General features: G+C 41.1%; 1 protein-coding gene across 1 annotated transcript in view; it reads right to left on the bottom strand.

The window, feature by feature from the left end:
- itga10 (integrin, alpha 10) overlaps window positions 1-10,030 on the bottom strand; it is a 44,427-nt gene extending 34,397 nt beyond the window's left edge. The window contains exon 1 of the mRNA XM_033640181.2: window positions 9,836-10,030. Coding sequence (XP_033496072.2) covers window positions 9,836-9,887 — 52 coding nt within the window. The 5' untranslated portion in view covers window positions 9,888-10,030. The remainder of the gene's footprint in view (window positions 1-9,835) is intronic.
- Between the last annotated feature and the right edge of the window lie 1,969 nt (window positions 10,031-11,999).

Consider the following 11,999-nt stretch of genomic DNA (forward strand, 5'->3'; position numbering starts at 1 on the left):
AGATGTCAACATTAATGGCATGCTCCTCATTGTTATTGAGTGACTTTGGTGAATCTTAACTAACACTTTGAAACGCCAAAGCCAATAACACAAACAAAATGACTGATTGAGGCAGCGGTAGACCAGCAGCTCCTGTGTTCACAATGTCAAATCACTGTTTTTCTCAATGGAGTCTGGCTTTAAAGAGAGCGATATGACAACCGAATTTTCCCACTGGAAATCACTGTCTGACATTAAGATGAAGCAGTGAAAATACTCTTAATATAGCATACACTTAAACTGATATGTGTGACTTTTTTTAGGTGGCTAACATATGTTTTGTTGCTGCCCCCTCCACAGCAGTAGATTGCTTTGCTTCCATGTCAGACTCCAGCCTGCGCCTCCAAACTGTGGGCGTGCCGACCAACATCTACTGTATGTAATATACCCTCTGAGGATAAGTACCCCATACAACCCCACTTCAAAAAAAGTGAACTATCTCTTTAAGGCGTCATAAACACGAGTTGGCATTAGCATAATTAGTCATTAAAATGGGTGAAAAACATAACTTGGAGCTGTGTGTACACAACTGTACTTCTACAGTGCAGAGTCAGATTATTATTTCCCCTCTTGGCCTTCGGAGAGGGGAGTCAAGGGAAGGAGAGGGGGGGCTGAGAAAGATGGATAAACAGAGTGACCAAAGGCAACCTCTGAGGAAAAAGGGAGTTCAGTGTGAGGCGAATGAGAGAGGGGAGAGAAGAGAAGAGGCAAGGCAGAGAAGGGTGTGGGTTAGAAAAACTATGGAGTATAGTAAGCCCCCTGTTATGACACACAAGCCTGCCCTTCATACAACGAGAGAGAGAGAGAGGTGAGGGAGACACAGAGAAGACAGACAGCAACAAGATGGTAGTCAGACAGTTCACTGAGCTGTGAACATTTAGGTGTAAACTGAAGCATGAAAACATGTTCCAGCAGGAAAAGTGAAATAAACACGTCTCGTTTCTTCACAGTCCGAAGGAGGAAAATCCTAAATATGGTTTCCCAACACCAGAAAAAAGGACAGTATTTATATACAATGTAGAGAAATGTTAATTAATATACACCTATGTGGATTAAAGGGATAGTCCTCCCTTAAATCAAAAATAAATATTTCCCTCTTACTTGTAGTGCTACTTTTTCAGTCTAGATTGTTTTAGTGTGAGTTACAGAGCGTTGGAGATATTGGCTGTAGAGATGTCTGCCTTCTCTTTAATGTAATGGAACTAGATGGCACTCAGCTTGTGGTGCTCAAAGCGCCAAAAAATAAATTTGAAAAACTCTACAGCAATGTCTCTTTCCAGAAATCACGACCCAGTTACTCAAGATAATCCACAGACCTTGTTGTGAGCAGTTTCATGTAGGAACTATTCTTTCTACTGAATTACATCCGCCAACCGTATTACTGTGCAGAAGGAAGTGTGCATCTACTGCTAGCTCACCTCGCACCACTGAGCTAGCTACTGTTACAGCTCAGCCATTAACGTTTACATCTCATGCTGTCAAGAGCATGAGTAGATATGGTTAACACGTGTAGTTCAGTAGAAAGAAAATAGTTCCTGCATGAAACTGCTCACAACAAGGTCTGTGGATTATCTTGAGTAACTGGGTCATGATTTCTGCAAAGAGACATTGCTGTTGAGTTTTTCAAATTATTTTTTTTATAGCTTTGAGCACCACAAGCTGAGTGCCGTCTCATTCCATCATATTGGAGAGAGGGCAAAAATCTTCAGCTAATAAATCTCCAACTTTTGGCAGCTCACGCCAAAAAAATCTTGATAAATACCACAAGCGTTTTCCTTTGAATGTTTCCAGCTTTGCTTATCAGAGTGAAACTTAGTGAACACGAGTTTACTGATGTCCTTTTATAATTAAAAACAAATAAGATTGGGATTATTGGCTCATTAGCAACACTGCAGAGCTTTACATTACTAGCTAAATTGATTTATTACAAGTTTGTGCATCTGGGAATTCAAAATTATAAAAGTTGCTTTTCCAGTTTTTTACTCTCTGGTTTCTTTGTATAGTCCATCAGTTAGTCATGTGATTTTAAAACGTAACATCCATCCATCAATCCGTTTTCAACTGCTTATCTGAGGCCGAGTTGCGAGGGCAGCAGGCTGAGCAAAGGTCTCTAAATGCCCCTCTCCCCAGCAACGCTTTCCAGCTCCTCCTGGGGGATCCTGAGGCATTCCCAGGCCAATTGAGATAGATATATATATATATATATAATCCTTCCAGCATGTTCTGAATCTGTACCAGGGCCTCCCACTGGTTGGACATGCCTGGAACAGCTCTAATGGGTGGTGCCCATGAGGCATCCTGAGCAGATGCCGAAACCACCTCAACTGACCCCTTTCGATGCGAAGGAGCAGCAGCTCTACTCCGAGCTCCGTCCGGATGTCCGAACTCCTACCCTATCTGTAAGGCTGAGCCCAACTCAACCTTGCAGTATGTATTTTTGTAATGGCTTTTACCCATTAAGATATTTACCTTTAATGAACAACACGACGAAGAGTCTACAGTCATGCTAACAGCTCATTGAGTCTGTTGTTACTTGGACACTGTGGTGCTTTGAGCTAAATGCTAAGCATGCTAGCATGTGAATCTATCAGTCCCCAAGGTCTTATGTTCATATTCATATATGTACATACAACATATTGTGTTCATGCCTTTTTCTTGTCCCTCTCTGTCCCTAAAACAGCCTTAGATTTTAGTCCTAACCTATCCCATGTCATATTAAGCAAATAAGGAGCTGGAGAACATCTTCGTCATGTTCCAATTATGTGCTATACAGGACTGGGGGACACAGTACCTTGGGAACATAACCCTGTCATGTTCCTATTATGTGCCATATAAATCTGGGGAACATAGGAATGACCCCCTTATGGGGACAGGACTAACATGCCAGTGTTCAGCTGGTATTTGGTTTATCATGTATGCCATCTTAGTTTAGCCTGTTAGCATGCTTACATTTGCTAATTAGCGCTAAACTCACCAAAGAAATCACCAAAGTTACTATAGTTCATCCTGAGGTGGACATGAATGTGTGAACCAGATTTCATGGGAATGCATCCAATAGTTGTTGGGACATTTAGGTCGAAACCACAAATGTCAATCTCATGATGGCGCTAGAGAAAATGTCAAACTTATACTATGCAAACCATTTGTTTGGTTCATACTTGTGTCTAAAACACACAGTATACTGTAGAGAGCAGTGACAAATGCATCCACGTTTATTTCCTGTTTCAGTCTGCTGATGTTTTCAGTATCTGTGTGACAGATTATAAACTCTCCTTACTGTTTCCTTTAGATACACAGCTCTACCTAAATTAAAGAGCATCACCGTGTTGTATTTTCAGTCCAGTCTCAGGAACACTATACTCCCCCTGACAGTTGGTATTTAACTTGTCCCACTTCTACTGTATGTTATTTGTAGCCCTGGAAAGCAGGGTGTGTTGGATGTGTTTTGCTGAAGGGGATTTCTAAATACATTTGACTTGACATGTAATTTAGCAGCATGCGCACAGGCATCTACAGTAACTCTCCTACTGTACATAACTGATTCCACTGGAGGAAAGTGGTCCAGATGGGGAACAAGACCAGAACATTGCTGCTGTGATTATACACCAGCTCCTCACACACTTGTATACAGATACTTCCCCACAAATACACACTGACACACACAGACAGTTACCTCGGCCAGGCCAATCAGAGGGGGATTCCACTTGGTTTGCAGAAAGAAACTAGATATGTTCACTGTTTCTCTTCCATCTCGGCCCCTGCCTTTCTCACACACTGCTGTTTCTGCTACCTGCTTCTTCATTTTCTCTTCTGTGCAGATGTTTTTTCCCTGTAATGTCATTGCATTTTCAGCCAAGTTTCTTCTTGTTCTTGTCCCAAGATATGTGGGTTTTATAGCCATGTAGCAGCATGACTCTGGATGGCAATGTCATTCTGCCGACCGGTCCACCAGTAAGGTCTAGACTGAACTATCTCAACTAACATTTGATGGTTTGCCATAAAATTTTGTATTGTATGGACTTATATGTTCCCCAAAGAATGGACTGTGTGGACTGTGGAGATCTACTGACCTTTGTCACAATGAGGTTCACATTTGTGGTTTCGAGTTAAATGTCTCAACAACTACTGCATGAATTGTCATGAAATGTGGTGCACACATTCAATCTTCCTAACATTAGTGATCTGTTACCTTTTAATCTTGCGCTATGATCAGGTCAAAATTTAAATCTGTCTAGTACAAGGCTCTGGCAGTATCACTGTATTACGATACACCAGGGTATTCAGACTCCTGACGGTATGATTTTAAGTACCGCCAAAAATATAGAAGCTCTTCTTCTTTCTATTAAAATCATATGGAGAGGCTGTATTGAGGATGTATTGTCTGTAGTGCACAGCACGCACCACCAGAGGTCCCTCTCTACATGTGGAACAGGCAGCTGATCTGGCAAGCATGGCAGCTGCTGGTGGTGGGGATAACGTTACAGGACTGTAAACAGACAGCATATTTTCACATCTAACTGGGTGAATTAAGGATTTATTTCGACCAAACCAGAGTTGGTGAATTGTTTGTTGAATTGTTGGTGAACAGTGGATCAACTAACTAAATGACTAACAAGACTAAATAGCATGGTTTTGGTTAGTTTTATTTTGTTTGTATTTTTGAGTTTGAACGAAGTGTGTTTTATGTTTAACTGTAAGGCAGTTGAGCTAACATTAGTCTTGGTTCGGTGGAGGAGAGAAACTTGAATGTAGAAGGTGTATGGTTGTATTTCTCTGTTTAATGAGAAAAATAGGTGTAAGTATATTACCTTTCTTGACATTCTGGGAGTTTTTGTTTTTTATTAGACTAAAAAAGCAAAGAGACCTTGCGAAAAGGTAAGGGGGTGTGTTGGTTAGGTAGCGCCACAAACACAAATACCATCATATACCGTGGAAGGTATGAAGTAGGATGTACGCGATCAGTCATCTAGTTGATTTAATGTTGCTAACCTTACCAGTCGACACCAGAAATACTGGTTGGTTAACCTTTTTTTTTTAGATTATTACTATTTTATGCCACTGTGTTGAGAATGTCATCGCAAACATCAGACAGTTTCCTAAAGATTTATTTTCCCATAGAATATTCCTTTCAATAAATGTTATTTCTTAACATTTATTGTCGTGTTTTGTAGGATAATCTGCAATGTCCATAAAGCACAGTGCCACACATTTTAGTGGCATCAAAATACAATTTGATAAATGAAAAATTTGATCAACGATTTCAAATAGCTTTTATTAAATATGCAGTATTTCTCTTGACGATGTTTAACCTTGTAGATTAAATTGTGCTCAATTCTGACTGCTGTCTTACTTTTAGACCAGTCGAAAAGTCTAACTTTAAACTCCAGAGTAAACATCGGTGAAATTAATCAATCTGAACATCCCTAGTTTGAAGGTATGAAAACATAAATACCGTTCAAGCCTATCCAGTACTTTGGTTTATGACCAAACACCTGCAATCTAAACAACCATCACATCATCCTCAGCTGTACTTCGGTGCAAATTAGCAGAAGTTAGCATGCTAACATGCTAAACTAAATATGATAAACACTATACCTGCTTAACATGAGCATGTTGGCACTGTCATCGTGAGCATGTTAGCATGCCAACATTAGCATTTAGCTCAAAGCACCGCTGTGAGTCGAGAGTCAGAGAGCTGCTCCTGTAGCTGTAGACTCCAAGTCCTTCCTGCTCATTTTGCAGATCTGTGTGAGCTTCCAATATTTCAACGTCCAAACCTCCAGTGACTTTGATGAGATTCAGCCATCTCTCTGGCTCTACACAGATGTTTAATACACTTCACCGATGGGAATATGCGTAGGCAAGGATGGAGTCATTCTGTAATACTAAATCTTCCGTTTTCATAGCCAGAATGAGTAAAAAATCTTTCTATCCAGCCCTGTTGCAACAAGTTATTCTCTCTGACTCTCTCTCACCAGCGCTCGTATACACAGCGTAGTAAAATGTTTCTGTCTTTTCTTGTGGCAACATACACCCACCCTCTCCGATTCCAAATTGCTTTCCACAACAAACCAGGCCTCCGATAACAACCCCTACTACTGATTTTCTCTGTCATACTCCTATTTCACTCATTCTCTCATAAACCCTAAATTGCTCCTTTCTTTTACTCTTCTCCCAAAACACACACAAACACACATACATGCACACACTGTAACTCTACCATAAGGCCCCCTCTCCGCTCCCAACCCACAAAACTGTACCATCGTTCCCTGTTTTCCCTGTCCTGTCCTCCCTCCTCTGGTTTCATTTTCATTGGGGTTTATATATGACACTGTACCGCAGCCCGTCTGACCACCTATCACCATGACAACTGGCAGCAAACATTTATCAAGCCAAACTGGGTCCAGATTCTCTCAACCACACATTCAGCTCTGGGCGCTACTGCTGGCTGGAAGTGTATGGCTGTAATTGTGCAGTATGTATATACGTCTGTGCACAGAAACTGAACTTGACACTACTTTGTCTTGGATACTATAGAGACATGTCAGCACTTGTAGCAGCAGGCAGAGACACTGATGTATGTCGTTTTAATTGGATTACCATATTTAAGTTGTCCTTGTCTGTTCCTTTGTGTCTTTAATTTACATCCCTGACATATAGCACTTCAGTGGAATGTCCTGCAGTAGAGATGTCTACTTGTCTATCTGTTTCCATCATCTCTATTTAGCTGACTCATAATGTTTCCCGTGCATCCCCCCCTCCTTCACCTCTTCTCACTCTCTTTCACAGATTTTCTCTCCATTATCTCGTTCAAGCTCTGTTCTCATCTCTGTCACCCTCTCGTGGGGAATGGGGGTGGAAGAAGTGGGGGAGTGGGAATGACAGTCAGCGAAAACACAAGAAGATAGCTGGGAGAATAATAGCTAAAATTTATGAATGACTGGAGTCAAACACACACGCACACACACCTGTGTTCGACATCTCAGTAAAGCATAACAGAGTGTAACAGGCATGGGATGCCTGCTGTCCACATCAGGGGAGCTCTGCTGAAACCATTAACATAACACACATACTCCCTCACCTACACGCTCCTGTATGACACATGTGGAAGCTAGCAAACACACACACATGCAAGAACACTTACACTAAGATCACATAAACTACAGTACAAATTAAAGCAAAGGTTGAACAGTAAAAAAGAAGGGAGCAATTACCATGTACATGCTTGATTTAAACTGATAATGGAGGGCAATGTGTAAAAACTAACCACAGGATACATTTGGCTGCTGGCATGTGTAATAGGCAGAGGTGTGGACTCCAGTTACATGACTTGTGACACAATTTTAATGACTTCAGACTTGGCAAAATCAAAGACTTGCAACTTAACTTGAACTTTACCACCAGTGTCTCATGACTTCACTTAGACCGGAGTCTTTTGACTTGAAAATACATACCGAAAGTATGTTATTTATGAAGTGTGCTGCAAATCACTATCATTTCCCTTCATTTCCCAAATCAGCTTACATTAACGCTATTCATTCTGAGCAAGTCAACACTTAATTCCCAAGATCCACTTTGTCTGAACCAATCTGATGGCATCCAATCAAGTTACAGGGATGAACCATGAAGAACTTATGTTACATTACTGAGCGCCAGCTGGAAAAAATGATACCAAAGGCTATTTTGCTCGCATACAAAAACTATGCAGTGGTCAAAAAAAAAAGTATAGAAGTGGGCTATGTAAAATGTGCGGGTTGAAAATTATAGACGAATACCAAGCAGCAGCCTCCGGGGCAGAAAAGATGAAGCTATCATGGAGGTGCCAAAAACTGCAGTTCCTCTAATGGCCACTTGAGGCTGGCTCCAGAAGCGAGTCAGTCCCCATAGACCCTTATGTTAAAATGCCCAACTTTACAGCAGAAATAAACATGTTTTCAGCCTGGTGCAAAGATGTTTTTGGTCTCTATATCTGATTTCCTTAAACTTACCCATTTAAATATTATTAAGGTTTAAATTATGCAAAATTAATGGCAGGATGCTTTAGCTTTAGACAGGCTGCCTGCCGATAGTGTCCTCGGCGTCTAAGTCAGATCCACCCCTCCCTCCTCCACAGCGCCAGCTTCTCACCCAAATATGGTCACTTCTAGCTCCAAAAAAACAAGATGGTGACCGCCAAAATGCTGAAGTCAAGGCTTCAAAACAGGAGTTGGCAAACCAATGGGTGATGTCACAGTAGCCACATCCATTATTTTTACAGTCTATGACAAAGACAAAACAACTTCCAACTTCTTTGAACGTTTGAAGTTATACAAGGAATGGTAAGGCAAGGCTAGCGCTTTTAGCTTTTAAAAAAAATAAAAATTTTAAAACCCATTCATGATTTTTACATTGAATATATTGTAACTGCTGTTAAATGGCATTACATTTGGTAAAGAGTGCCTTATGACTTGTTTAGGACTCAAAAATCCAAGTTTAGCAGTTGGGACCTGTCATCCTTGACTCGGGCCTCATGCCTGTACTGGCTTGAGACTTGACTTTGGACTTGAGTGCAAAGCCTTGAGAATTAAACGTGACTTGCAAAACACTGAGTTGGTTCCACCTCTGATAATAGGTGTGTGTGTGTGTTTCAGTATGTGGTCCCCGTTCATTCCTCAGCTTCTGCATTAGAAGCACTCTGCATGGCATGCAACTGGCTGCATGGATAATCATTCTTAATTTAACAATTTGGCACAAATGCCAACGTCTCACACTGACTTCACAGACTGTGTGTGATTCAGAGCAGGTACCAACGTAACATGCCTTGCACGGTATATCTCAGCCCACTGATCTAATTTTGCTTCACTAACCGAGCAGTTTAACTACTGCTTATCAGCTGAATAAACACTTAGTTTTGGTAGACAACAATGGCCTTTTTCTTAGGTTTCTTGCTGCTGAGCAGGAATGGCTCAATGAGGTGTGTGAGGCTGCTCTACCACACCGAACATGAGTACAGGAGGGGAGCTGATGTTCATGCTCCGTGGAGAAACCCCACATGGCATAGGCAGGCGCCTTATTAGGGGAAGTCTAAGCGATGCATATGGCTGATATGGCCGATGGGGTCGAGTTACGCAGCTGCCAGGGTCAGAAGGTGTGAGCTGTAAGAGGAGATGAACCAGTAACCTTTCTGCAAATGATACATGCACATATCTGTGATGGCTCCAAACTCCTCCAGGTATATCTGGAGGCCTCCAGCGAGAAAGAAATACTTCCTCAGTACTGACATAACTCATTGATTTACTCAAGGATCAGACGTTGAACCAGGAACCATTACTTTATTGGACTCGTGCACAACTTCCTATACCTTTCATCTGTTTGGCAAATGGAGTGTGGCCATATGTTTTAATACGCCTGCTTCTCTACTCTTCGGCACACAGTCATGTTAGGAATGTCTTTATGGTCAGTCGCTTACTGTCACACAGAATAAAGCTCCTTGGGACTCGGGGGGGGGGCGTGTGACACAATCATTTCCACATGTTGTTTGGTGAAGTGTAAAAATTGTGGAGGTTAATGACCATATCACCCAGAGAGACAGTGCTGGGGGACATCAGAGCAACTGGGAAGTGAAGAGGCATCAATCATGGACAAGAGGTTGACTTTTAGTTCTCCAAAGTTCACAGGTTTAGGAGCAGGGATCCCCCCCTCCTGTTCAGACTCCCATTGAGTAGTTTTATCTTATTTTAAAAACAGCAAAAGGGCAAAAACTAACTTTAAAGTTGACTTCTAAACCAAAATATAACTTCTATGAAGTGGTTCTTACCTTTAAGAAGGAGGATGAACTCCAGGCACAACAGGTATTTACGCAGCTCCATTTATTTAAAAAAGAAAAGTCTCTCCTCTATTTTTTTCCTTGTGTGTTTTTTCTCTGTTTACAAAGTGGTCTCCCCTGAGCTGTTGGAAATGCAGTGCATCGGCGTCCACCACACACACACACACACACACACACACACACACACATATAAACACGCGCTTTTCAGCTCTCTCTTTCCCCAAGAGATGCGTAAAATCCGGTAAAACGGTGCTGCTGTGGCATGTCTACTGTGTGTGTGCGGGCTCGTTCATAAAAGCAGTCTTGAGTCGTTAAATATAGATGAAAATAAAATAAACCAACTCCACACGAGGATTCCTGTCCGTGATTTTTGCGTTTCTTAAAGTTCCCTGTGGGAATATTTGGCGCACACTACAGGAGCGAGTTATTGTAGTGCGCGTAAAGGTCTTTAGGATAAAGAGAGAACACTTAATTGACACCTCAGTGACCCATGTTTTGGCCGTGAAAAACCTGCACCTGTCCCATCGAACAAGAGGCCGCAGTTCAAAGTCATTAAACCATTACTAATGTGTAACACCTTCCCAAACAGTCAGTCAGCGCAGCGCTTTATCCCTCCTGACTCCGGTGCGCGTCTTTGAAGCTCTCCAGCTCTCCTGTGGACACAAACTGCGCTCATTAAGCCAAAAGTTTGAGCTGAGGTTCCTCTGGTAACTTGTTATCCATGATCCTCTCCGCTGATTTTTTAAACTCACATTTACAACAAACCGCTTGTTTCCCGGGAGTTTCTGTCTCTGTAAATATGCGCTTCTAGTAACGGATTTCTCTCACTTTGAAATGAAAGAGCGCATTTATCCTCAGAGCTGCCCTCCCTCCATCCGTCCTCCTCCATCCACCAGAGTCCTCTCTGAGCAACTGGTTCACATTGACAAACCTCAAACCCACATCTCCCTCTCTCCCTCTCTCCCTCTCTCGCTTTCTTTTTCAAACTGACGATTTCTCTCTGTCAAAATCTTTCACTTGGCTTATGTCTTTCTTTGAGCTGCTCTTCACACATCAGTGTCTCCAACTTTGTGGAAAATAACTAAGTCTTAAATAAGGCACCCTTTATTAAGTCTTATAAGCTGTAATTAATGGCTTTATTGCTGGATCATAAATCATTTAGAGCAGTTATAAGCTATTAATGAGCTCAACTTTGGGGTTGCCAAATTGTGGCAAATCCAGTGTTCCCCAGTTTCTCATAAGCCCGGAGCAAAAGTTTGTCAGTCACCCACATTTATATGTCACGTTTATGATTTTATAATCTTAGTAACTAATCAATAAAGGGTTTTTCTGACAAACCATCGAGTGTGATTCTAGTTTAGATACCCTGTTGCCGTTTTCTAGAAAAAATAATCGTTTGGGCAGTGGTGCATGCTAAAAAGACAAAGTAAGTATGCTAGAAGAAAAATATTTTCCACAACCTGGCAACCCAAAAGTTGATTATTAATTTGATTTATCAGTCAGTAATGAAAAAAATAATTATAAACTATTTATAAAGGGGGGCAGAAAGTGATCTCAGACTTAATTCGAGTTATCATAAAACTTCAATTAAAAGCCCGGGCTATTTGCTTCAATCACTCAAATCAACAGGCTTATATTTGGGACAGACGTTTATATGGGACAGGCCTTTAATTCCTTTCACACAACACTGTTGCTCAACAAAGATGGGAAATACAATTAAATTGTTTATTTAAACCAGTATGAATATTACTTGTATAAAAAATAGGCTTCTGATAATTATGCCCTGGGATACTGGCAGGGCTGTTAAGATTCAGGTTATCCATGTTAATTCAGATGTTCAAGAAAGACAGATTTCTAACAGATTAAAAACAATTTAAGCTACTTGTATTTTAATCACCCTAAATGATAAAACATCTCTATCTAAAATGTCCTTAATTATATGGTACAGCCTTCACAGTCACCAGATCTCAACCCAGCAGCTGAAAGATTTTGGACGGATGTGTCATATAAAATTTTATAAACATAAAAGCACAAACATTTGGATAATCAATAACAACAACACTGAACCTTTTCCAGACAATGCCCAGCATGAGCATGAAGTGCAGTAAACTGTGCATAATTATATCTCTGGTTTCCACATTTTGACATGTATCAA

The sequence above is a fragment of the Epinephelus lanceolatus genome, chromosome 10 (genome assembly GCF_041903045.1).
Source record: "Epinephelus lanceolatus isolate andai-2023 chromosome 10, ASM4190304v1, whole genome shotgun sequence".
Lineage (NCBI taxonomy): Eukaryota > Metazoa > Chordata > Actinopteri > Perciformes > Serranidae > Epinephelus > Epinephelus lanceolatus.